Raw genomic sequence first — 27,433 nt, forward strand, 5'->3', positions numbered from 1 at the left:
CAAGACCAACAGAGTCCCCGGGGACACACTGTAAATATTGACACATCTGTGTGACCCCCTGGAAATACTGACAAAGCCCCTGAAATCACCTGTAAAACTGACACACTCCGTGGGACCCCCTGTAAACATTGACACAGTCCCAGCAAATCCTGAAAATACTGACAGTCCCTGGGACCCTCTGCAAAGACTGGCGCATTTCCCGGGGCCCCCTTTAAATACTGAAAAATTCCCGCGACCTACAGGGGTTCAGGGACTGTGTCAGTATTGACAGGGGCTCTTGGTGAGAGTGTCAGTATTTACAGGGTGTTGCGGGGAAGTTGTAATTATTTACAGGTGCTCCCGGGAGTGTGTCAGTAGTTGCAGGCGGTCCCATAGAGGGTCAGTATTTACAGGGCGTCTCAGGGATTGTGTCAGGATTGACAGGGAGACTTGGGGAGAGCGTCAGCAGTTACAGGGGGGGCCCGTGGACTTTGTTTTTTCAGCGGGTGTTAGGGAGAGCTACAGTATTTCAAGGTGGTCCCAGGGAGTGTGCCAGCGTTTACAGGGATTCCAGGGGAGTGTGTCAGTATGCACCGAGCCCCGATAAATTCTGACACGCTCCGCAGGACTCCCTGTAAATACTGACATAGTACCTGAGAATCCCTGAAAATGCCACCACACTCCCAGGGACCCTCTGTAAACGCTGACACATTTCCCAGGGCCCGCTTTATACACTGAAAAATTCCCTCGGCCTCCTCTGTATACTGACACACATACCCGGACCCTTGTACGTATAGACACACTCTACACAACTAACCACAAATACTGGGATATCCCGTAAATACCGACACACACCTCACGACACACTGTAACTACTGTCACATTCCCTGGAATCCGCTGTAAATACTGAGAAACTCCCTGGGGCTGCATGTAAATACGGACACATTTCCCAGGGACCCCTCCAAACACGAACACATTCCCCGGGACTTCACCGAAACACTGACACATTCCACGGAACCCCCGTAAACACTGATAAACTCCCAGGACCCCCTGGAAATAATTACACATTCCCCATTCCCCCTGTAAATACCGATACACACCCCGGAACTCCCGTAAACACTGACACACTCCACCCCCTGTAAATACCGATACTCTCCCTGGGACACCCTGCAAATGCTGATGCAATCACCGGGACCCCTGTAAATTCTGTCACACTCCTCGGGAAGCCCTCTAAATACTGACACATTCCCTAGACACCCTTTAAATACTGGCAACGTCCCAGAGAACCCCTGAAAATACTGCCACACTCCCCAGGACCCTTTGTAAATACTGATATATTCCCCGAGACCAGCTGCAAATATTGACACATTCCCTGTCCCCGCTATCAGTACTGAGAAACTCCCTGGGACTCCCTGTATATAATGACACATTTCCCAGGGTCCCCTCTAAACACTGACACATTCCCCAGGAGCTCCTCGAAATACTGACACATGGCCCCAGATCCCTGTACAGACAACCTCCCTGCGACCCACTGTAAATCTTGACATACTCCCTGAGACCCCCTGGAAATACCGACACACCACCCCTCCCCGGACCCCCTGGAAATACCAAAACACTGTAGGGATTCTCTGATTCTATTCTATAATGCACTTGTCCTGTGAATGAATAAATAAAGAAACCTGGTGAAGCCGCCAAACAGCATAGCCAGCAAGTGATAGATACAGCAAAGTGATCCCACCATCAATGGATCAAATCTGAGCTCTGCAGTCCTGCCACATCTTGTCATTTACTGTGGTGCACAATTAAACAACTGATTGGACGTGAAGACTCCACACATATCCCCATCCTCAATGATGGAAGAGCCCAGCACATCAGTGCAAAAGATAAGGCTGAAGTATTCATAGTAATCTTCAGCCAGAAGGGCCAAGTGGATGATTCATCTCGGGCTCCGCCAGCATCACAGATACCAGTCTTCAGTAAATTCAATTCACCCCACGTGATGTCAGGAAACACTTGGAGACACTGGATACTGCAAAGGTCACAGGCCCTGACAATATTCTGGCAATAATACTGAAGACTTGTGCTCCAGAACGTGCCGCTCCCCGTGCCAAGCTGTTGCAGTGCAGTTTCAACACTGGTATCTACCCGACAATGTGGACTGCCCCATCAAACTGCCCCATCAGGCTGTACTCAATCATCAGGAAAGTGATAGAAGGTGTCAGTAACATTGTTATCAAGCAGCACCTGCTCAGCGACGGCCAGTTTGGGTTACGTCAGGGCAGCTCAGCTCCTGACCTCATTACAGCCTTGGTTCAAACATGGACAATACAGCTGCATTCCAGAGGGGAAGTGAGAGCTCCAGCCTTTTACAACAAGACTACATTTGACCAAGTGTGGCATCAAGAAGCCCGAGCAAAACTGGACTCAATGGGTGTAAGGGGACAAATTCTCCACTTGCTGGAGTCATACCTGGCACGCAGGAAAATGAATGATCTTATTGGAGGTCAGATATCTTAGCTCCAGGGGATCCCTGCAGGAGTTTCTCGTGGCAGTGTCTGAGATATAACCATCTTCAGCTGCTTCATCAATGAACTTGCGTTTATCACAAGGCCAGAAGTTGGGATGTTCCTGATGATTGCACAATGTTCAGCATCATTCATGATTCCTCAGATCCTAAAGCAGTCCTTGTCCAAATGCAACTAGATCTGGGCAATACCCAGGCTTGGTCAGACAAGTGGAAGTTACATTCACACCACAGAAATACCAGGCAATAACCGTCACCAACAAGAGACAACCCCCTCCTTGACAAACAATTTGTTACATTCACTGCATCCCACACTGTCACCGTCGTGGGGGTGAGCTTTGAACAAAAACTGAACCAGACTCACCAGATAAACACAGTGACTACAAGAGCAGGTCAGAGGTGAGGAATGCTGCGGCGATGAACTCACCTCCTGATTCCCCAAAATGTGTCCACTGTCTGCAAGGCATAAGTCAGGACTGTGATGGAATGCTCCCCACTTACCAGGATGGCCGCAGCTGTAACAACATGCAAGAAGCTTGACTCCATCCAGGACAAAGCAGCCCAGTTGACTGACACGATATCGACAATCATCCACTCCCTCCACCACCAATGATGAGCGGCCTCAGCAGCACTGTGTACGATCTGCAAGATGCATGGCAGAAATTCGCCAAAGCTCCTCATGCAGCACCTTCCAAACCCATGACAGCTTCCATCTCGAAGGACAAGGGCATCAAGTACACGGGAACACCTCCTTCTATCCCACTCCAAGCCACTCGTGATTCTGACTTCGAAATATATCCGGAATCCTTCACTGCGACTGTTCAAAAGATGGGAATTCCCTCCCTCATGGCACTGTGGGGGCAACCCACAGCAGGTGAACTACAGCGGTTCGAGAAGGCAGCTCACCACCAACATCTCCAGGGCAATTCGGGATGGGCAATAAATGCTGGACCAGTCAGTGACACACACATCCAACAAATAATTGAAGAAACAAACTCTTATTAATTTCACAGTGATTTTTCACAGTCTCACAGCCAGCCATGCCTCATATACACACATCTTAGTGACAATATGGTGACCGTAACCAGACCCACAGTGAGCCTGGGCTCATCCACACTCCTCCCAGTCACATTTCTGATTTGAAAAATACACCTTTTTCACAAGAAATCTCTTTGTATATGTACAATGTCACAACTGCAGTTGCGTTCTGTCCAGCTGCATATCAAATAAACAAATAAAGCATTGGACGTTGGCTCCACCCGACAAACCAAAGACCTCTCTTAGACATACAACAAAAATATTTACATACATGTGAGACACGGGGAGGGTCCGATAACTGAATGGACCCCCATTTACCTTCAGCAGGAAAATCTCAGACAGTGGTCCTTCCCGACTGTGCCTCGGCAGCAGCAGCCCCATCGTCCCAGTTATGCCCCAAGCTTTTAGTGCATCAGTGGTAGCAGGACGGCCAACCCCTCACTCTTTCCCAGTGGGGTCTACATGTTAATTACTCCGGGAAGCGTTTCTGTATGAGCCTGGCCTGATCTACACATCTCCCAGGAACTATATGGTAACTGTAAACAGTCTTAAAGTGAGCCCGATTGATTCACCCTCCTATCAGTAACTTGCCAATGATTATTGCCTGTTTCATAATCAGTCCAGTCTCATCTACTCTTCCTCTGAGTGAATCCTTTCTGTCCTCTTCCATTCAGCCCGTGCCTTGGAGAATACAGCCAGATTCCCCTTCAGGCTGCATTTCATTCTCCTCACTGTCTCGGTGCTGCCACATACATCACCTGTCTCTCCATTTCCCTCTGTAATAGTTCTTGTGAAACCCAACCCCCTCCCCGCCCCACCTTCCAGCTGCAATGTTGGAATATCACCACATTGGGCATTGCCATTAGTGCTCCAGCTCATTCATATTTCTTCACAAAACAGAAACACAACTCATCAACAAGAGTAAGTGGCAGGCAAATGAGATACATCAGACATCTAAAAGCAGTTTGTTGTTGAAAAGTGGAACTAACTTTAATTTGTATGTGTACAATAGAATCAGGAAGAATAATACATATATAGCATGCAACTCATTTCACTGAACACATTTGTGCAAATAAATAATATCTCTGCAGTTCAACCAATTCCAACAGCACAACATTAGAGACAGAACATTTGGAAATGATACAGAAATTTCAGATACTAATGATTTAAAGAGGAGTACAGATTAAGATCGGGGAAACTGAACATGGTGTACAACAAAAATCCATTTCGCAATTGGAATGCCTCATTCAGGCAATTACATCTCTCTCCCTCAGTCTCAAATGGTCTTCTTCCCATTCGATTTTCTTCCACTCTCTGGGCCACCCCCAATAAGCAGTTCCCTTCCCTCCCCAGTTTAGCCTCATGCCTTCCTTTGCACTGGTATGTAATGGTACCTTTCTAGTACGTTTGATTTTCGATGAACACACCGCACTGGTTTGTGACCAGGTCGGCCAGTTGAACCTCACAGAATATGAGTTGCCTGATTGGTCCATATTAACAGCCCAAATCAGGGAGCCCTGGCTGACAGATAAGTCGTGTGAGGGTCAGAGATGCTGACACCCTGGAAACTATCTCTGAATGAGGCAGTGCTAAAGTTGAAGACAGTTCATTTGTAAATAAAAGTTGAATTGGAGATCGACACTGGCCTCAGTGTATTTAAAATACATCTCCAGCACTGGGTTTGAATATTATTGTTGTCCTTTTGTTATCAAACATCTCTGTGTGCAGTGATCAGCAGGGTACATGGAGATGTGGGAACAGGATTGTTTAGATTCCCTACAGTGTGGAAACAGGCCCTTTGGCCCAACAAGTGCACACCAAACCTTGGAGCATCCCACCCAGACCCACGCCCCTGAACACAATGGGCAATTTAGCATGGCCAATCCACCTAGCGTGCACCTCTTTGGACTGTGGGAGGAGACCGGAGCACCTGGAGGAAACCCACGCAGACACAGGGACAAGGTGCAAATTCCACACAAACAGTTGCCTGAGGCCGGAATTGAACCTGAGTCCCCAGTGCTGTGAAGCTGCAGTGCTTACCACTGAGCCACCGTGCCGCCCCACATCATGTTGCTTTTGCACAAACTTTGACAAAGAGGAAAGGCCACTGATAATGGCAGATGCTGGAGAATCCAAAATAACAAAGTGTGGAGCTGGATGAACACAGCAGGCCAAGCAGCATCTCAGGAGCACAAAAGCTGACATTTCAGGCCTAGACCCTTCATCAGAGAGGGGGATGGGAGAGGGAAGTGGAATAAATAGGGAGAGGGGGGGATGCGGACCGAAGATGGAGAGAAAACAAGATAGGTAGAGAGGAGAGTACAGGTGAGGAGGTAGGGAGGGGATAGGTCAGTCCAGGGAAGACGGACAAGTCAAGGAGGCAGGATGAGGTGGTAGGTAGGAAATGGAGGTGTGGCTTGAGGTGGGAGGAAGGGATGGGTGAGAGGAACAACAGGTTAGGGAGGCGGAGACAGGCTGGGCTGGTTTTGTGATGCAGTTGCGGGAGGGGAAGAACTGGGCTGGTTTTGGGATGCAGTTGGGGAGGGGGAGATTTTGAAGCTTGTGAAGTCCACATTGAAACCATTGGGTTGCAGGGTTCCCAAGCGGATGAGGAGTTGCTGTCCTTGCAACCTTCGGGTGGCATTATTGTGGCACTGCAGGAGGCCCATGATGGACATGTCGTCTAAGGAATGGGAGGGGGAGTTAAAATGGTTCGCGACTGGGAGGTGCAGTTGTTTGTTGCGAACCGAGCGGAGGTGTTCTGCAAAGCGGTCCCCAAGCCTCCGCATCGTTTCCTCAATGCACAGCAGGTCAGGAGTGAGGGGGCAGGTCACTGTGAGGGGGGTCAGGACTGCAGGGGCAACTCACTGTAAGCGGGTCAGCACGGAGGGGTAGGTCGCTCTGAGGGGGTCAGGACAGAGGGGGGAGGTCGCTGTGAGCGGGTCAAGACTGAGGTGGCAAGTCGCTGTGAGTGGGTGAGGACTGAGGGGGCAAGTCGCTGTGAGTGGGTAAGGACGGAGAGGGCAAGTCCCTGTGATTGGGACAGGACTGAAGGGGCATGTCGCTGTGACCGGGTCAGGACTGCAGGGGCTAGTCACTGTGAGCGGGTCAGACCTGCAGGGGCTAGTCAGTGTGAGCGGGTCAGGACTGCAGGGGCTAGTCAGTGTGAGTGGGTCAGGACTGCAGGGGCAGGTCGCTGCGAGCGGGTCAGGACGGAGGGGACAATTCGCTGTGAGCATTTCACTGAGGCACTGTATCCCAGTTCCCTCGGTCACGGCATCCCAGTTCCCTCGGTCACGGCATCCCATTTCACTCGGTCACAGCAACCCATTTCACTCGGTCACGGCAACCCATTTCACTCGGTCACGGCATCCCATTTCACTCGGTCACGGCATCCATGCTGCGTGGTATTATGTATAAATGTGGCATAAAATCCTTACTTGGATGTTCATTTCTTCGTGTAATAACATGTGGCATCATTAGCATCCTTAATCACTTGCATTTAATCGGAAAGCCTGGTACAAACACCAGATAACATGATAGTCCGAACAGAATGCATTTTCCAATGCTTTAAACATATAGTCATGTGTGTCTCAGTGAATAAAAATCCTCCTCATTTTACCCCAATTATATCTCATAATAAAGGGAGTCTGTCTGAAAGTCGTCTCATCCGAGGGAAAACAGACTTGCTCCAGGAAAGCTGCTAAAATATATCAAGAAAAATACATATGAAATGATTCTAGAAATTTCTGCAACACAAAGATCAAAGGAAACAACAGTTTGATGAACACACTGTTAAGTGTTGCACTGACACATCACATTTTGGAAAACAAACCACATTGATTTTCTACTTTATATAAAAAAATTGTTCCAAGTCTTCATTATGCAGCACTGCAGTGAACTGAAAAGGTGTAGACTTTTAACCTGCATAGAAAGTATGTGCAGAAGTTAAAACAAACAAAAAAAAGCCACTTCTGTCCTAAAAAGACAATATTATATTACAAAAGGCCAGGGAAGTTGGAGAATGCAGCATCATGCTTCCTGCAGAGATCAAGTTTTGTCTGTGTTGTAAAAAACAACAGAACTGTGGGCACTGTAAATCAGCAACAAAAGCAGAAGTTGCTCGAAAAGCTCAGCAGGTCTGGCAGCATCAGTGAAGAGTGAGATCTGAGGAAGGGTCACAGGACGCGAAACATTAACTCTGACATTGTCTACGTCATAGTGAGTTATGTCTGTTGCTTCAGCAAAATCGAACAAACTCTGAATGAAAATCAATGCTCAAGAAATATCCAAAACATCCGCTGTCCCCGTTGTGGCTTCCTCTACATTGGGGAAACGATGCAGAGGCTTGTGGGCCGCTTTTCAGAACACCTACGCTCAGTTTGCAATAAACAACTGCACCTCCCAGTCACGAACCATTTCAACTCCCCCTCCCATTCCTGAGAGGACACGTCCAACCTGGGCCTCCTGCAGTGCCATAATGACGCCACCCCAAGGTTGCAGGAACAGCAACTCATATTCTGCTTGGGAACCCTGCAGCCCAATGGTATCAGTGTGGATTTCACAAGCTTCCAAATCTCCTGTCCTCCCACTGCATCCCAAAACCAGCCCAGCTCGTCCCCGCCTCCCTGACCTATTCTTCTTCTCACCCATCCCCCCTCCCACCTCATGCCGCACCCCTATTTCCCTTCATCCCGCTCCCTTGACCTGTCCGGCCTCCCCAGACTGACCTATCCCCTCCCTGCCTCCCTACCCATACTCTCCTCTCCTCCATCCATCTTCCATCCGCCTCCCCCTCTTCTCCCTATTTATTCCAGAACCCGCACCCCCTCCCCATTTTCTGAAGAAGGTTCTTGGCCCGAAACATCTGCTTTTGTGCTCCTAAGATGCTGCTTGGCCTGCTGTCTTCATCCAGTTCCACACGGTGTTATCTCGCATTCTCCAGCATCTGCAGTTCCCATTATCTCTCCAAAACAAAGGCTGCTGTCTTTCAAAACCCAATCTCATATTTTGCAGATAGTCCTTACCCTGAAAGAATACCCAATATGTATAAAGAGGAAAACTGGAGGTGAAACCATTCAAAAAATTTTTATTGGCACAACAAATGTTCAAACTGTAAAAGCAGGTTAAGCACCTGGATATAAGGAAACTTTAAACAGACACTTACAGCCAACAAATGTGAGAAATATCCATTTCTTGCTGGATTACCAATTTTGCTGTTGGGAAAATAGGCCTCGGTTTAGCAATGTAAATTCAAACAAGATAGCCCCCTCTCAGAACTCAACACTCACAGTCGTAGAGTTCTGTTTTCACAGGTTGGCGTATAATAGCATCAAGCACAATACACCAAATCTTCTTTGGTACCTTTTCCTTCCATAAAACTGCTTTTATTAGATGCGCACTGAATTCATTTTATACACGTTGAACAGTTGGTAACTTCAAGAGGCCAGTTCCAGCACTTTGACTTGCATCTGCTTCATCATCAAAACAGAACAAAATAAAGACCCACTCCTTGTAAGTCACGTTTTCCATTTTTAGTGACAAGGTGAAGTGCGAGAACTGCTCACTTATGTTCAAACCTCCTAAGTATGTACCTATATATTTCAATTCTGTGAAATATGTGGAATGAGTTCGAGAGAAGGATTAATTTTCTTGTGCTGGGAGAGAGCTGGGACAGATAAAATAGGTTGAATGGCCTCCTCCCATGCTAAAAATGTCCATAACTGTTCTTGGCCCTGCTAAATTGAAGTGGCCATCCTTTCATTGTGACTGTGAGACGCAGCATGTTACGATTGATGGCATAATGAAGAAATCCTTTGTTATTAATGAATTTTTCAGCACTCGGCATTCTTCCGAAGTCAAATGTTCGACATATACCTGTTGCGCTGACTTGGTTCCAAACAGTTATAATGTGGAGGTGCTGGTGTTGGACTAGGATAGACAAAGTCAGAAGTCACATGACATCAGGTTATAATCTGACAGGTTTATTTGAAATCACACAAGCTTTGGGAGTGCAGTCCCTTCATCAGGTGCGGTCAGGGAGGAAAACACACAGACACACAATTCATAAGCAGACAGATCAAAACATCATACAACTGGTGTGAGTGGAGTGTCAGATAATAAGTCTTCATCCAGGATGTTTGTTTGTTTGCAGATATTTTGTTGAAGAAACACACAACCTGTAGTTGCAGTCAGTGTGGTATCTTATAAATTCTTGCTTTTGAAATAAAGGTTAAAACTCTAAGACAGATTCTGAACACAAGCCTCTAAACTACAAGTCAGAGTCTGACCTGAGATGTCACCTTTTGTACATTCCTGTTGCGCTGCCTGATTATCATGACAACACAGCACTGACATGGACTTTATAAACGCTTTACTTGCCTCTAACACTCTTGGTCACCTGTATAGAGTTATTATCTGACACTCCACTCATGCCAATTCTATGATCTTTTGATCTCTCTGCTGATAAGCTGTGTCTCTCTGTGGTCACCTCACGAACTGCACCTGATGAAGGGGCTGCACTCCAAAAGCTTGTGTGATTTCAAATGAACCTGTTGGACTATAAGCTGGTGTCATGTGACTTCTGACTTCAAACACTTATAGAATGTGTTTTCAATCCTATCGTGACTTGACAATAAGTCAACTTCTTAAAATTTAGAAAATGAGAATGTCAAGTGAAGTATGTCTAACCTTGAGCATTTAAAAAAGTAAATATTACAACCAGCGTATAGTCAGACATTAAAGACAGAAGGAATGATTGAATCGACTGTGTCTGACATCACACAATTAATCCCCCTGATGGAAGAAAGGTTGGCTGCGTTCTCTTTCTTCAGGAACATCCAGCTAATACCACCTTACCACTGCTTGTTTTCTTCATCTGGTGTTCCATCTAACTCCTTGCAGTCTTGGTCAAACCTTCATGTAATTTATTTAAATTTTCAATGAAATAAATTTAACTTTATATTCCACAATTTTAACATTTCCTTTTCAGGTTTGAACAGTTCAGTTCGTACAGTGCACATGTTGTGTTAATAATTGGAGAACATGGTGGAAAAATCAAGATATATTGACAAGTAAACAAATGGCTAACTTCTGTTTCCTCGTCAGTAATGCCTTTTGAACAGAACATAAAGTTGCGCAACTATGTAGAGATAACAATTTAAAACTGGGAAGACCACTTTGTGGTCCCCACACCAATCTCTATTCACTACCTACTGATTGCATTACTCCGCCTTGGCAACAATGTAATATTACGCTTGTCTCAGCACAACCTTGGCATCTTGTTTATCCCATGATGAACGTCCAACAACACATTCATGCAATCCCTCAAGCTGTCTCTTTACATCTTTTCAATCCTGCCTACCTGTCTCTTGTCTTGGCTCATTAGCAGTGAAACCTTCATCTGGAACTACTTCACTTCTGGACCCGACAATTCCAATGCATTCCCTGTTGGAGTCCCACATTTGCCCATTGAACACTTGACGTCATCTAAAACTCCACTGCCCGAGTCTCACCTTGAACCAAATCCTATTCTCTGTACTTTCTACCTGACTGATACTATTGACGGTAATTTTATTAAATTCTCATTTTTGTTTCCAAATCGTTCCTTGGCTATGCCTATGGCTATTTTGGTAATCTCCACCAGTCCAACCATACTTCAGGATATCTGCACTCGTCTAATTATGTCCTCTTGCCCACTCTTGATTTCAAACGGCCCACTACTAGTTGCCAAACATTTAATTGTGTCGGCTTCGAACCCAACAAGAGACATCCTACACCTTCAGCGAGCAAACTCACATCCAGAACCTCAACCCGAGCAACAAATCTTCTCAAAACTCGCTAACTTCCTACACCTCTTAGCCTCTGTACGTTTCCTCTTTTCAGGCACTTTTTAAAACAATCCTCTTTCATCAAGCTCTTGATCGTCAGAACTAAGAACTTAATAAGGCTCAGTTGTATTCTGGGATCGTGAATACTCCTTTCAGACGCCTTCAAAGTTTCCCTCCATGAAAGAGATTTTATAAGTGGTTGAAGTCATTGCCAAGCAGAGGGGGACGAATTGGGGAGTTACTTCAAAGAGCTATGATATGCCAAATGACCTCCTTCCACACTGGCCAACTCTGATTCTACAAAAACAAAAATGATTTTCAGACTTGGGAAGATCCCTCAAAAATGTCACATCTAACCAGCTTATGGGCAGAGTCGAGCTGCTGAGATGATAGACCAGGATTTAGGGGTACCAGGAGTGATAATATGCTGAACACAATCAAATTTTGAGGTTGTAGAATGATGTGGTCTTCGGCATTTTTGACACTTGAACCATTTTCCTTCCTTTCCACAGAACAAGTCAAATAGCGGCAGCACAATGTTGCATGGACGCTCGAGCCTGCTCCACCGTCGATGATGATTGTGGCTGGTCTTCCACATCAATTAAACTTTTGCTCATATCTCATCCTCTGCTCAAAACATCGATCTATTCACGTGTAGTATCCCTCTCGCTAACTTAATGAGAATTCATTCCAATCACTGAACTCCTAACGCTGACCCACCCCAGGTCAAAAAATTCAGCTGAGATCAGGAGCTGATCTCGCCTGTATGGCTGAGCTGGCTTTTAAAAAGTTTGCCAGTGAGAGAGTCTCAGTGAGAAACATTCATTAAAAAAAATAATTGCATGGATTGCTCTCCAATCCTAAACTCTATTCAAATTCAGTTGGCTGAACGGTTGGTTTTTGATGCAGACTGATGCCCTGCAGAGAGGGCTCAATTGCCATACCAGTGAGCTTACCACAAAGGGTCTTCGCCTCAACTGCTCTACTTGACTGAGGCATGGTGATCTTCAGGTTAAATCATAACCAGTTGTCTCTCTCTAAGGAGTCGCCAAATGGCGTGCTAAGACTTTACCTTTAACCCTGATAACATGGCAACAAGCAGATAACTCAGCTGATGTCACTGACTAATAGAATCCTCAACTATACTAATATTAACGATGTGATATCATCAGAAGGCATGCTCAACTAAGTTTTAATTTGCAAATTAAGTTAACAACCATTCAATCAATATTACTGAAGTACTCATATTACTGATCGTCTCCATACAACATTGTGGTTACATCTGTTCATAAGTGAAGTGTAATGTAATTGCACTTACTGTGGTTTTATCAATGTGATCCTGCAATGAGTCAATAAGCAGGTCACCCACAGGTTGCCAATCAGTGTGGACCCCCTCAGCTGTTATCACATTAGCCTCAAGATCATCCAGAGCTTTCTGCAGTTCTTGAAGTTTCTCCAACGCCTTTTCCACCTGTTTCTGCCAGTTGCTCGCACGGGTTTTCAATTGCTCCCAATTTTCCTTCACTTCTGTTGACTGTTTGCGGACAGCTTTGTCAATTCTCTGGGCTCTCTCTTCCGGGGTAGGTTCTGGAAATATGAAATGCAAATAATTTATCAACTATTCATGATTTTGATCGATAGATTTTCTTTCTCAACCCCTTTCCTTTAAAAGGTCTCTCTGGACTTTCTCCTGAAATTGGGATATATATTATAAGACTGAAGCACATCAATGATAAATTCTGTAATCAGCTAGCAGGTCGTCGAGTCATTAACAGAGAATCACAGAGAACCAATACAAAGCCAAATAAAATTCCGCAGATATTTGAAATTTGTCACTACCAAGGAAGCTTTAAAAAAGGAAAAGGATTACTGACTAAATGGGTACAATTCTCAACAAAAGATTTGAAAAATCCTTTCAGTGTATCTTTCGTAGCTATGAGACAAACATCCAACACAAACCAACTTTCATCTTTCAGGACTGGCAAGTTAGAATGATAAACCCAAAGTCTACCCTGCACAGTTCTCTCTAGAACTCACTTAATGAGGTTGTTAAGAGATCTAGAGATACCAAAGTGCGCAGCTGGATGAACACAGCAGGCCAAGCAGCATCTGAGGAGCACCAAAGCTGACATGTTGGGCCGAGACCTTTCATCAGAAAAGGGGGAGGGGGAGAGAGTTCTGAAATAAGTAGCGAGAGAGGGGGAGGCGGATCAAAGATGGATAGAGGAGAAGTTAGGTGGAGAGGAGACAGACAACTTAAAGAGGTGGGGATGGAGCCAGTCGAGGTGAGTGTAGGTGGGGAGGTAGGGAGGGGATAGGTCAGTCCGGGGAGGACGAACAGGTCTCGGGGGCGGGAAGAGGTTAGGAGGTAGGAAATGGGGGTGGGGTTTGAGGTTGCAGGATGGGATAGGTGGGCTGGTTTTGGATGCAGCCGAGGGGAGTGTGCAGCGGATCAGGGAGTCACCTGAGGGTGGTGGGAAAAACGTCTTTGGTGGTGGGGTCGGATTGCAGATGGCAGAAGGGTCGGAGGATGAGGCATTGAATCTGGAGGTTGGTGGGGTGGTACGTGAGGGCGAGGAGGACACTGTTTTGGTAGTTATTATGGGGAGCGAGTGTGAGGGATGAGGTGTGGGAAATGCGGGTGACACGGTCGAGGGCGTTTTTGACCACTGAGGAGGGGCAAGTTCCGGTCCTTGAACAACCCTCAACAGTTTCTCTTTCAATTCCTCCCACTTCCTACAGACAAACGGGGTGGCCAGGGTAGCCACATGGGCCCAAACGATGCCTGCCTCTTTGGAGGTTACATGGAACGCTCCCTCTTCCGTACCTACACTGGCCCTCAACCCCACCTCTTCCTCCGTTACATCGATGGCCGTATCGGCACCGCTCGTGTTCCCACAAGGGGCTCGAACAGTTCATCCACTTCACCAACACCTTCCTCCCGAACTTCAAGTTCACCTGGACAATCTCTGATACCTCTCTCTCCCTCCTGGACCTCTCTATTTCCAACCACTGAGAAACAAATATCCATTTCAAGTCCACCAATTCCCACAGCTACCAAGATTACACCTCCTCCCACCATATTCCTGCAACAATTCATCCCCTATTCCCCATTCCTTTGCCTCTGCATCTGCACTCACAGGATGAGGTATTCTATTCCAGTATATCTCAGATGTCCTCATTTTTCAAGGACCACAACTTGCCCCGCTCTGTGTTTGATAACGCCGTCGACCGTGTCTCCAGCATTTCCTGCAACAAATCCCTCTCACCCCACCCCGCAACAACAACCAAAACAAAGTCTCCCTCGTCCTAACGTACCACCCCACCAACCTCCGGATACAACGCATCATCCTTCGAAACTTTCAGATTCTCTGGGAGGCTACGGAGGAGGTGGCGGAGCCTTTGGCCTTGATCTTTGAATCCTCATTGTCTACAGGTTTCGTACCAGAAGGCTGGAGGGTTGCAAATGTTGTGCCCTTGTTCAAAGAGGGCAGTAGAGATGACCCAGGTAATTATAAACCCAGTGAGCCTTCCGTCTGTTGCAGGAAAAGTTTTGGAAAGGATTATAAGAGAGAGGATTTATAATCATCGAGCAAGCACCAATTTGATGGGAGATCGTCAACATGGATTTGTCAAGGGCAGGTCGTGTCTCACAAGCCTCATTGAGCAATTTTGGAAGGTGACCAAGCATGTGGATGAGGGTCGGGCAGTTGACGTGGTGGACATGGACTTCAGTAAAGCCTTCGATAAGGTTCCACATGGTAGGCTATTGGAGCAAACATGGAGACATGGGATTGAGGGAGATTTAGCAGGTTGGATTAGAAACTGGCTTTGGCTAAGGCGGCAACCAGTGGTGCTTGATAGAAAATATTCAGCCTGGAGTCTGGTTACCAGTGATGTGTCTCAAGGATCTATTTTGGGACCACTGCTGTTGGTCATTTTCATAAATGACTTGGACGGAGGCATTGGTAGATGGGTTAGGAAGTTTGCAGCTGACACTAAAGTCAGTGGAGTGGTGGACAATGTGGAAGAATGTTGCAGGTTACAGGTAGACTTTGGATGAACTGCAGAATTGGGCGGAAAGGTGGCAGATGGAGTTCAATGCAGATAAATGTGAGGTGATTCACTTTGGGATGAATAATAAGAAGGCAGAATATTGGGTCAATGGAAAGATTCTTGGTCGTGTTGCTGTGCAGAGGGTGTCCATCTATGTCGATCCCTGAAAATTGCCATCCAGGTTGATAGTGCTGTGAAGAAGGCTTAGGTCTTTTAGGTTTTATTGGCAGAGGGATTGAGATCCAGAGCTGTGATGTCATGCTGCAACTGTCCAAAAAGCTGGTGCGGTCTCATTTGGAATATTGCGTACAGTTCTGGTCGCCCCATTACAGGAAGGATGTGGAAGCATTGGAAAAGGTGCAGAGGAGATGTTGCCTGGTCTGGAGCGAAGGTCTTCTGAAGAAAGGCTGAGGGACTTGGGTCTGTACTCATTGGAGAGAAGGTGGTTCAGAGGGGATTTAATAGAGACATACAAGATGATCAGTGGATGAGATCGGGTGGACAGTGAGGGTCTTTTTCCGAGGATGATGACATCAGCTTGTATGAGGGGGCACAGCTAAACAGTGAGGGGTAATAGGTTTGAGATAGATGTCAGAGGCAGGTTCTTTACTCAGAGAGTGGTAAGGATGTGGAACCCCCTGCCTGCCAATGCAGTTAGCTCAGCCACATTAGGGGCATTTCAACAGTCCTTGGATAAGCATATGGATGATAATGGGATCGTGTCGGGGGGATGGGCTTAGATTAGTTCACTGGTCCATCCACATCATCGCAACGGGCAAAAAAGCACACCGTTGTCTCTACTTCCCAGGATGCTAAGGCAATTCCGTGTGTCCACAAGGGCAACTTTCACTGATGTACCACAGAAAGCATCCTATCTGGATGCATATCACAGCACGGTTCCTCTAGCAAAACAATCCCTAATTATTATGCTCCTGCCCTGCTTCTTCGAGGCAGAATTGGTTCTGCTTTGTCATAACTATATTGGGAGAAAATCCACGCTCAGTCTAAGTTAATTCTTCCAACAATTCAGATACCATGGAAGACTGAGCAATTAGTTGGTGTGTGTGTGAGAGAGAGAAAGAGAGAGAGAGACAAAGCCAGAGAGGTTGCCGGGTGGCGGGGCGGGGGGGGCGGGCGTGGAGGGAGACAGAGAGAGAGAGAGCGAGAGAGAGAGCGAGAGAGAGAGCGAGAGAGCAAGAGAGCGCGAGAGAGACAGAGAGAGCGCGAGAGAGACAGAGAGAGCACGAGAGAGACAGAGAGAGCACGAGAGAGAGCGTGAGACAGAGAGAGACCGTGACAGAGAGAGAGAGAGAGACAGACAGACAAACAGAATAGGCTACAGAATGTGAGAGTGTGTGCGCGCCTGCATCAGACAGTGAGAGAGATGTTGCTGAGGTGGAGATAGTTGAGAGTGTCGATCACCAACAATCTCTCCTGGTCCACCCAGATCGTCGCAATGGGCAAAAGCGCACACTAATGTCTCCATTTCCCCAGCAGGCTAAGGTAATTCGGTGTGTCCACAAGGTCAACTTTCATTTATGTACCAGAGAAAGCATCCTATCTGGATGCATGTCACGGCATGGTTTGGCAACAGCTCTTCCTAAGACCACAAGAAACTACAGAGTCATGAACACAGCATAGTCCATCATGCAAACCAGCCTTCCATTCATTGATTCCACCTATACTTCCTGCTGCCTCGGGAAAGAAACTGACATAATCAAAGGCCCTTCTCACCCACCAATTACACTCTCTTCTCCCTTTTTCTGAAGGGAAGGTGTCAACAAGTTTGTATACATGTGTGAAAAGATTCAAGAACAGCTTCTTCACCGCTGTTATTGGACATCTGAACAGGACACTGAAAAGCTTAAATCTAATTTTGATCTCGCTCTCTGTGCATCTTCTCTGTAGCTGTCACTATGTTCCATTTCACTAATGCGCCTTGTATGGTATGATCTGTCTATACTGCATGCAGAAGAAAACTTTGCACTGTACTTGGGCACATGTGACAATGATGACTCAAATCAAATTGACTGTGTGCAAGAGAGAGGTGAGCGTATGATTGTGTTCAAGAGTGCAAAGACAGTGCATGAAAGCGTGAGTGTGCGCATGACAGAATGTGTGTGCCAGTGACTGTGCTCAAGAGTGTGTGAAAGAGAGTTAGCACAAGAAGGGAGTGTTACAGCATGCATGAGGGAGTGAGAGTGTCTCTAAGAGTGAGTGAGCTTGACAGCAAGCGAATTTGCAAGCGTAAGTGTGTGAGGGAGAGATTTGTGGTAGTGTGTGTGTACTTGAGAGTGAGAGCATTGGCAAAAGATCCTGCGACAGTGCATGCAAGTGTGCCACAGAATGTGTGCAAGACCGTGTCCGACTGTGTGGCGGTATGGACTGTGAATGAGTGAGAATGTGACAGAGTGTGTTTGAGAGAGACTGTGTTCCTGACTTTTTTTTTGTGTGTAGTGTGTTTGTGCATGAGGGACAGGATATGCATGTGCAACATAGTGTGACTGTGAACTTCTGTTTGTGCCTGTGAGTGAAGTGATGGGGGAGAACAGGGAGAGGAGAGATAAAGACTGAGAGAGAGAGGGAGCATGAGAGAGAGATGAGATGAGGAATTAGAAATGATGAGTGGTCAATACCTGGAGGAAAAAAAGAACAGCGTCTGAGCGTTAAGAGAAGCCGCTGGATCTGATATGGAGGCTATTGTTTTGCTGATTGTACTGAATGAAAAGCAAGTGTCACCTCTCAGTGTCAGGGGACAGGAGATGTGCATTAGAGAAGGAGATATAGTCAGCCTTGTGAGAGACAGCAGACACATTGCAAATGCATAGAAACTGACATTAAAGCTTTCTTGTCAATATGTAAAGAGGTGAGACAAATATGACGAGTTAATATTGTACCTTTGCGCTCAGTAAAATCATAGAATCATGAATCAGAGAATCCATACTGTGTGGAAACAGATCCGTCAGCCCAACATGTCCACACTGCCCCTCACAGCATCCCACCCAGACCCATCCACCTATAACTCACCTAACCTACACATCACTGAACACCTTGGGAAAATTTAGCATGGCCAATCCACCGACCTTGCACATCTTTTGACTGTGGGAGGAAACTCGAGCACCCGGAGAAAACCCATGCAGGCACATGGAGAATGTGCCAACTCCACACAGAAAGTCACCAAAGGGTGGAATTGAGACAGCAGTGTTAACCAAAGCCACTGTGCTCTATATTATGCTCATTAAGCTGCAAGCATTTTTTTTTAAACGCAAGGAAACGTACCATCGTCACATAATCCAAGTGGTTTCAATCTTCTGTCAGCTTTGAGAACTTTATCCATATCCACAAGGGCAAGGTGATGTTAATGGTGAGAGACCGGTTAGTATGCAGCAGCTCACCATGCAAAAAATTAACGGCACTTTCGTTGCTTTTTTCCTAGGGGCGTAACAGAAAGACAAGAACATGAAAAAATCCTGAAATCTTTCTCCAATTTCAATCTCCAAGGGACCATCCATTCCTCAAAAGTCATAACCAAACTGAACGTGGGCCTCCTGCAGTGCCACAAATGATGCCAAACGAAGGTTGCAGGAACAGCAACTCATATTCCGCTTGGGAACCCTGCAGCTCAATGGTATCAATGTGGATTTCACAAGCTTTAAAATCTCCTCTCCCCCCACTGCATCCCAAAACCAGCCCAGTTCGTCCCCGACCCCCCTAAACTGTTCTTCCTCTAACCTATCTCCTCCTCCCACCTCAAGACGCACCTCCATTTCCGACGTACTAAGCTCATCCTGCCCTCTTGACCTGTCCGTCCCCCCCGGGCTGACTTATCTGCTCCCTACCTCCCCACCTATACTCTCGTCTGCAGTTTCCATCCTGGCCTTTTTAAGTCGCGTGTCTCCTCCCCACCGATCTTCTCCTCTGACCGTCTTCGATCCGCCTCCCCCTCGCTCCCTATTTATTTCAGAACCCTCTCCCTATTCCCCTTTTCTGATGAAGGGTCTCGACTCGAAACGTCAGCTTTTGTGCTCCTAAGATGCTGCTTGGCCTGCTGTGTTCATCCAGCTCCACACTTGGTTCTCAGAGGGAGTGGTGAAAGCTGGTAAAATTACAACATTTGTGAGGCATCTGGAAGGGGATATGAATGAGGGGGGTTAAGATGGCTATGTAGCAAACGCAGGAAAATGGGACTGGATTAATTAGGATATCTGGTTGACATGGACAAGTTGGACCAAAGGGTCCATTTCTATATTCTACAGCTCGATGACTCTGACTTTATTTGGTAAGTTGGATTCAGAATGGGCTGAGTTGGCAGGAAGCAGAAGGTTATGGTTGATCCATGTTTCGTGACTGAAAGTCTGTGTCCAGTGAGGCTCTCCAGGGATTATTGTTCGAGCGCTCACTGCTGTGCTATATCAGAATGATTTAGACTTAAATGTTTCGAGGGGTGATCACTAAGTTTGTGAAACATATGAAAATTGCTGAGATGGTAACTTGTGATGAGGAGAGCCCAGGATTGCAGGGTGATGTAAACAGGCAGGTCAGATTGATTTGTGTGGCAAATGGAAATTAATCTGAACACATACGAGGTGGCGCACTTGTGAACTACACACAAGGCAAGGGAATTCACCAAAATCCATCAACAGCATTTTCCAACTCACAACCACTTCCATTTAGAGGGACAAGGGCAAAAGTAAGATAGGATTCCTGTGTGACAACCCTGCATTTCGCTCTGTCATGACATTGAGAGTACCCACAGCACATAGGCAACAGCTGTTCAAGAACTAAGCTCCCACTACCTTCTCTCTACTCGCATAATTGAATTCTGTTAACTAAATCGTAGAACTCTGTTTTTGGAACACTAATTGGGCCATCGTTATTAAATCGAAAATTATTGAAAATGCTTCAGAACTTGGAATTTGCCTGTGAAGGCAGGCTTTTGTTTTTAAAACTCTTCCATTCAAATTAAAATGCAACACACACTCACAACGCATTGCTGCAGCAGCCAGGACATTATATTTCAAATCCTGGAGTAAAAGAAGGCTCCACAACCGATTGGAATCAGCTCAATGCTGCAGCCCAATGACCCACCGGTATACTTGAATTTTTTGAAACAGCATAGCCTGGGTTAGAGATCGTTTCAAGTCTTGACAGACCACCAAAACTGCCTGCAACATCAAGTTAATGTACCTTGGCTCGTTCTAGAAATGTAACGCATCATCTTTGAATTCATTTCCGAGATGTTGACATCACTGGGCCTAGTTGCCCTCGAGAAAGTCAGGATGAGCTAGCTTCTTGAAACACTGCAGTCAATTTTGTGCAACTAGATTCACAAACCTGTTAGGAAGTCAGTTTCATGATTTTAACCATGAAGGAACTGAGATATATTTCAGTTTCAGGATCATCAGTAGCTTGAATAGGAACATCCTGCTGATGGGTCCCCATTTACCTATCGTTCTTGTCCTTCTAGTTACCAAATATCATCGTTTAAGACGACATGGCCAATAGAAATAGGTCCTTTGACCTGATCCTCCATCCAATAGGATAATGGTTCATGTCACACTCTGCATACCCACTTTGTTGTCCTTTCACCGTCACCCTTGAACCCCCAAAACTTGCCAAGAATGCATTTATCTCAGTCCTATGCGTGCTTTCGGACTTTTCCATCATAGATATCTATTGGCCAGGAGTTCCAAAGACACTCAGCGCTCTGAAAGAAGAAATTCCTTCTTATCTCAGTTGTAAACTGGTGCATCTTTATTTTGAGATAATGGGAACTGCAGATGCTGGAGAATCCAAGATAACAAAATGTGAGGCTGGATGAACACAGCAGGCCAAGCAGCATCTCAGGAGCACAAAAGCTGACGTTTCGGGCCTGGACCCTTCATCAGAGAGGGGGATGGGGTGAGGGTTCTGGAATAAATAGGGAGAGAGGGGGAGGCGGACCCAAGATGGAGAGAAAAGAAGATAGGTGGAGAGAGCATAGGTGGGGAGGTAGGGAAGGGATAGGTCAGTCCAGGGAAGACAGACAGGTCAAGGAGGTGGGATGACGTTAGTAGGTAGATGGGGGTGCGGCTTGGGGTGGGAGGAAGGGATGGGTGAGAAGAAGAACAGGTGAGGGAGGCAGAGACAGGTTGGACTGGTTTTGGGATGCAGTGGGTGGTGGGGGGGAAGAGCTGGGCTGGTTGTGTGGTGCAGTCGGGGGAGAGGACGAACTGGGCTGGTTTAGGGATGCGGTTGGGGAAGGGGAGATTTTGAAACTGGTGAAGTCCACATTGATACCATTAGGCTGCAGGGTTTCCAGGCGGAATATGAGTTGCTGTTCCTGCAACCTTCGGGTGGCTGGCATCATTGTGGCACTGCAGGAGGCCCATGATGGACATGTCATCTAAAGAATGGGAGGGGGAGTGGAAATGGTTTGCGACTGGGAGGTGCAGTAGTTTGTTGCGGACTGAGCGGAGGTGTTCTGCAAAGCGGTCCCCAAGCCTCCGCTTGGTTTCCCCCATGTAGAGAAAGCCACACCGGGTACAGTGGATGCAGTATATCACATTGGCAGATGTGCAGGTGAACCTCTGCTTAATGTGGAATGTCATCTTGGGGCCTGGGATAGGGGTGAGGGAGTAAGTGTGGGGGCAAGTGTAGCATTTCCTGCGGTTGCAGGGGAAGGTGCCGGGTGTGGTGGGGTTGGAGGGCAGCGTGGAGCGAACAAGGGAGTCACGGAGAGAGTGGTCCCTCCGGAAAGCAGACAGGGGTGGGGATGGAAAAATGTCTTGGGTGGTGGGGTCAGATTGTAGATGGCGCAAGTGTCGGAGGATGATGCGTTGTATCCGGAAGTTGGTGGGGTGGTGTGTGAGAATGAGGGGGATCCTCTTGGGGCGGTTGTGGCGGGGGCGGGGTGTGAGGGATGTGTTGCGGGAAATGCGGGAGACGCGGTCAAGGGCGTTCTCGACCACTGTGGGGGGTAAGTTGTGGTCCTCGAAGAACTTGGACATCTGGGATGTGCGGGAGTGGAATGCCTCATCGTGGGAGCAGAAGCGGCGGAGGCGGAGGAATTGGGAATAGGGGATGGAATCTTTGCAGGAGGGTGGGTGGGAGGAGGTGTATTCCAGGTAGCTGTGGGAGTCGGTGGGCTTGAAATGGACATCAGTTACAAGCTGGTTGCCTGAGATGGAGACTGAGAGGTCCAGGAAGGTGAGGGATGTGCTGGAGATGGCCCAGGTGAACTGAAGGTTGGGGTGGAAGGTGTTGGTGAAGTGGATGAACTGTTCGAGCGCCTCTGGGGAGCAAAAGGCGTTGCCGATACAGTCATCAATGTAACAGGGGATGAGGTGGGGTTCGGGACCTGTGTCGGTGTGGAAGAGGGACTTTTCCACCTTCGGTCCGCCTCCCCATCTCTCCCTATTTATTCCAGAACCCTCACCCCATCCCCCTCTCTGATGAAGGGTCCAGGCTCGAAACGTCAGCTTTTGTGCTCCTCAGATGCTGCTGGGCCTGCTGTGTTCATCCAGCCTCACATTTCATTATCTAACATCCGGGTAAATCTCTGTTTCTCTGTCATGCCTTGTCTTTCTAAATATTTTTGAGTCAACTCCAAATTTAGCCACAGCACATTCACCTCTTTCCTCAAAGTCATCAGTAAACAAGCTCAAGACCTGTGGTTCCTTCAGCGCTACCTCATTTCTTACTGACAAGCAAACCCTGCTATCTCTGTCCATTTCTATCAGTGATAATGGGAACAGCAGATGCTGGAGAATCCAAGATAACAAAGTGTGGAGCTGTATGAACACAGCAGGCCAAGCAGCATCTCAGGAGCACAAATGCTGACGTTTACTGAAGTATAAGGGTCTCGGCCCGAAACGTCAGCTTTTGCGCTCCTGAGATGCTGCTTGGCCTGCTGTGTTCATCCAGCTCCACATTTGGTTATCTCTGACCATTTGCCTGTTCTTTCTATAGGACATGAATCATTGGATATTTAGTTCCCAACAACAATGTCTCTGTGATACCCAGAGCGATCAATCTGCACCACAAACTCATTCACTTTGTTTCATACACTCCCTGCAATTAAATACAAGATCCTCAGTCCGCCATTTTCGGCCACCGTTCTTATCTGCTGCACCTGAAGTCAGAGTCCTGACCATTTCCATACTTTTTGTCCTATTACTTGCTCTGGAAACTTTGCTGAGCACTTACCAGCTTCTAACTTTTTCCATAATTTTCCATGCAACCGAACTCACCCGCTCCACACTTTTCATTTTAATGCTCTACCCCCGAGGCCTAGCTCTGTCTTTTGCCAGGATACTTGTCCCAATATGATTCTCGTCGAGCCTATGCCACCAGAACAACTCCCTCCTTCCCCATACCCATGCCAATGTCCCATGAATTCAAACACATTTCTGCCATGCCACCATTTGAACAATGCATTTACATCTTTAATTTTGTTCACACTGTGCCAAATTGCTCAGATAATAATCCAGAGATTACTACATTTCTGGTTCTGCTTTCTCACCTCAGCGCTCATAATCCCTCAGCAGAACCTCTTTCCTCTTTCTTCCATATCAATTGTACCTGTGTGGACCACGATAGCTGGATTTCTACTCCTCCCACTTCAAGTTCCTTTGTAGCCGAGATGGAATATCCTGAACCTGGGCACCAGGCAGGCAACACTACTTTCGAGACTCTCGATCCTCATCACGACGAACAGTGTTCATTCCCCAAACTATACTACCTCTGATTATAACTGCATTTCACTTTTTATCCCCTCCTGAATGTCCCCCTCTACCACAGTGCTACAGTCAGCTTACTCATCTTCCCTATACCCTGCACTCTCATCCACACACGAAGAAAGAATCTCAAACCTGTTAGATAAGATCAAAGGCCAAGGTTCCTTCTGCACTACATCCTGGATCCTTCCACCTGCCCTGTTCTTTGTCACACTCTCACGTCCCTGGCCACTGACCGAGTTTCAGCTAGTTAATCGAAGGTGTGTGACTGCCTCCTGAAGCACAGCATTCCCCGGTAACTCTCCCCCGCATGATTTGTTGATTGGTCAAAACTGAGGTTCCAGTTCATCAACCCTGAGCTGGAGTATGGGGTCTGACCACTCCCCCGTCACGTAGGTATAAATCATCGTCTGGCCTGGCATCTCCATTTCAATTACTTCGATCTTAATTTGATTTAAAAACATTCTGGTCTTTTAGTTTGTAGCCTGTAAATATTTCTCCGACTTAGTTTCAATCTCAAAGTTCCCGATAATAGATTCTTAAACTACTAGCTATCACCAAACAATGAGCCTGGTTCACCCTCCGGGTCCCTGATTCTGGCTTCAATTTACCCTGTTTCAAAAAAAAATGCTTATGAACTAACAGGCAAAAAAAAACAAGCAAATGGCACCTCTTGCACTCTGCACAGACATTGCCACCAAAATATACATTCACTCTAGATGCGATCTCTCCTTCCAGAACATGCAAAGCATACTGATCCCTAGCAATACACGACCTTCAAAACCTCAGCTCTCAGCTTATTACTTTTGAGTACATTCTCAAATGCTTTCTCCAAGTCCAAACACAACACATTTACTGGTTTTCCTCCATTAATTCTCCTTCCAAAACTTGCTCCAAAAACCCAAACAATTATCCAGACATAATTTCTCTTTCATCAGGCTATGGTGATTCTGTTTGATTAGATTATGACTTTCCAAATGTCCTGCTATTATTTTCTTCATCGCTGATTGCCACATATTTCCAACAATAGATGTTAGACTGGTTCGGTTGTAGTTATCTTCTTTTTGCCTCTCTCCTTTTTAAATAGGAACGTCACATCAGCATTTTTCCAGCCCTCAGATGCTTCTCTCGAATCTAAAACTTTTTGGGAAATTACAATCAATGCATACACCGACTCTGAAGCTCATTGTTTAGAATCTTAGAAAGTAAACCATCACGGCAAAGAGTCTAATCTGCTTTCACTCCATCAGATTGTCTACTACAACTTCTCTCATGGTACTGATGGTGTGGTAGTGATGTGTTTAATTCCTCCCTGTATTCTTTAGTAATAAGGGGATCCTTGAAGTATCTTCCACTGTAAAGACTATCCTTTTCTCATTGTCGTTGTTCCTTGATTTAAAAATTAACCTGGCCATCTCAGCCGAGCATATAATTAACGGCATTACCTCTAAAACCTTTTCTGCTAAAGTGTTCAATAGATTGCTACAACCTGAAAGAAGTAATTCTTCCCCTAAATTAATAGGCAACCAATTTGAAAATGTGGCCTCTGGTCGTAAAATCTTTCACAAATGGGAGTAATCTCTACGGATTTACACCATCAAGCCTCTTTAGCATCTTAAATGTTGAAAAAATAAGATTTGTTTCAATCTTATGAACTCCCATGAATGTAGTCCCACCCTGCCCAACTTTCCTAAGCATAGCAACCCCCTCTGCCATTTCCGAAATCAACCCAGTCAACATGAGGCGTACGGCCTCCGCAGCATTCACTCTGTGGCCGTACATGACTTCTAAGTTACCATCCTGCTGCTACGACTCTACTTCTATTTACGATGCAGTCCTCTGTCCATCCAAACATACTAACCTTGAACACATGGGCTCTTTTCATTTGAGACACCTTGTGAGCTGTACCTTATCAAATGCTTTGTTGAAATCTCAATGTACGACATCAACTGGTGGTCCTTCGTCAGTAATGTTTGTTTCCTTCTCAAAGCACTGTAGCAAGTTTGTCAAGTATTATTTCCCCTTTATAAAAGGATGTTAACTCTGTAGGATGTTATCGCACACTCAGTACCCTGTTATTTCATCTTTCATTGCCGGCATGAACATCTACCCAGGTTGACCTAAATTGGCAATACTTGCTTGCTATTTTGTCGAAGTATCTTTGTAATAATGGTGTTATGTTCACAATCTTTCAATCCTCTGAGAATTTTCCACAATCTAAGGATTCTTGGAACATTATCATCAGTGCCTCCATTGTATCCGTAGCTGCATTGTTCAACATGAGAGGATACAACTCATCACACCCCTTGGATATTTTCTCGACTGATTGGAGTCATGTTTGGAATTCTGTGCAGTGACATTCACTTTTCACAGTTTGCTAAATACTACCACGAACAGAAATTGCGATCCAGCTGCAACTAAACTAAAGCTTTCAGCACAGAAGAAAGTCTTTCAATTCATTATGAACCTAATAACTCCTGAAAAGGGCAATACAATTTGCCTCAGTCCATAAATGTTCTTTCTCCAACATCCTGAGATGCATTATCTGTATTTCTTCAAATTTAGCACAGAATCTGTTTCAATCACCCTTTCAGCAACACGCATGACAACAATTCGGCATTTTTAGTCCCCCTGTAGCCTCCGTTGCACACGTGCATTGTTAGATGATTATTTATTTGTGTGCCTGCTTTTTTGCTCGAATGGAGAAAGGTAAATTTCTGTTCTTTTGTCATCAGAACTATTGCCTCCTCACTCTCATCTTCCTTGTTTTATCCTGTGCTGGAATATTTAATTTGTTGACATATCTGAAATATGTTGTTGAATGGATTGGGTTTTGTAACATTGCATTCCCCATAGACCACCTACCCGTCCTGTTGCTTGTTCTAACAGTTATTATCTCGCAGAGTGGAAAATGCAGTATGAAAGCAATGGAACGTTATCGATGAAGAACTTGATGCATAAATTGCTGCGATCTTCCAAACGACAAACTCACCTTCAATTCTTTCTCGGTCAGAGCATTATGCCGGCGCAAATGAATCGTGTTCTCAATGGGACTTCCAAAACCGTGGAATTGAATTTGCATATTGATTTCTTCTTCCCTCTTCAGAAATGCAAAGTAGTATCGTGATGAAGCTTCCAAGGCGATGATGGTGTCCTTCGATGAACGGAAAAGTGACTCTAAGATTCATGGAAATATTTCACTACTTCGATAGACATGAAAGGCAAACATTCTCCCTGCATATGACCCAGTCTCATTTTATCGTATCTTTCTGATTTTACATGCCACGGGA

General features: G+C 46.1%; 1 protein-coding gene across 3 annotated transcripts; it reads right to left on the reverse strand.

Moving 5' to 3' along the window:
* Positions 1 to 7,133: 7,133 nt before the first annotated feature.
* Positions 7,134 to 27,217, reverse strand: LOC132207532 (utrophin-like). 3 transcript variants are annotated; one of them, XM_059643441.1, is made up of 3 exons: positions 18,706 to 18,814; positions 12,689 to 12,957; positions 7,134 to 7,244 (listed from the first exon to the last, which is right to left on the reverse strand). In XM_059643441.1, the coding sequence occupies exons 1-3, from the start codon at positions 18,761 to 18,763 to the stop codon at positions 7,176 to 7,178; spliced, it is 396 nt and encodes a 131-aa protein (XP_059499424.1). In that variant the 5' UTR covers positions 18,764 to 18,814; the 3' UTR covers positions 7,134 to 7,175. The 3 variants fall into 3 exon arrangements, 2 of the variants coding, with proteins under 2 accessions (XP_059499424.1, XP_059499423.1); XM_059643440.1 differs by lacking the exon at positions 7,134 to 7,244 and adding an exon at positions 8,423 to 8,569; XR_009443511.1 differs by lacking the exons at positions 7,134 to 7,244; positions 18,706 to 18,814 and adding an exon at positions 27,136 to 27,217 and having other exon boundaries at positions 12,536 to 12,957.
* Positions 27,218 to 27,433: the final 216 nt, after the last annotated feature.

This window comes from Stegostoma tigrinum, chromosome X, assembly GCF_030684315.1.
Source record: "Stegostoma tigrinum isolate sSteTig4 chromosome X, sSteTig4.hap1, whole genome shotgun sequence".
Lineage (NCBI taxonomy): Eukaryota > Metazoa > Chordata > Chondrichthyes > Orectolobiformes > Stegostomatidae > Stegostoma > Stegostoma tigrinum.

Coding starts and splice junctions, on each gene's coding strand:
- LOC132207532 (XM_059643440.1), bottom strand. CDS start 18,763: ATGGATAAAGTTCTCAAAGCTGACAGAAGATTGAAACCACTTGGATTA. Junction 12,958..18,705: donor ACTTGGATTATGTGACGATG/GTACGTTTCCTT, acceptor TCATATTTCCAG/AACCTACCCCGGAAGAGAGA. Junction 8,570..12,688: donor ATCACATTGATAAAACCACA/GTAAGTGCAATT, acceptor GTATTCTTTCAG/GGTAAGGACTATCTGCAAAA.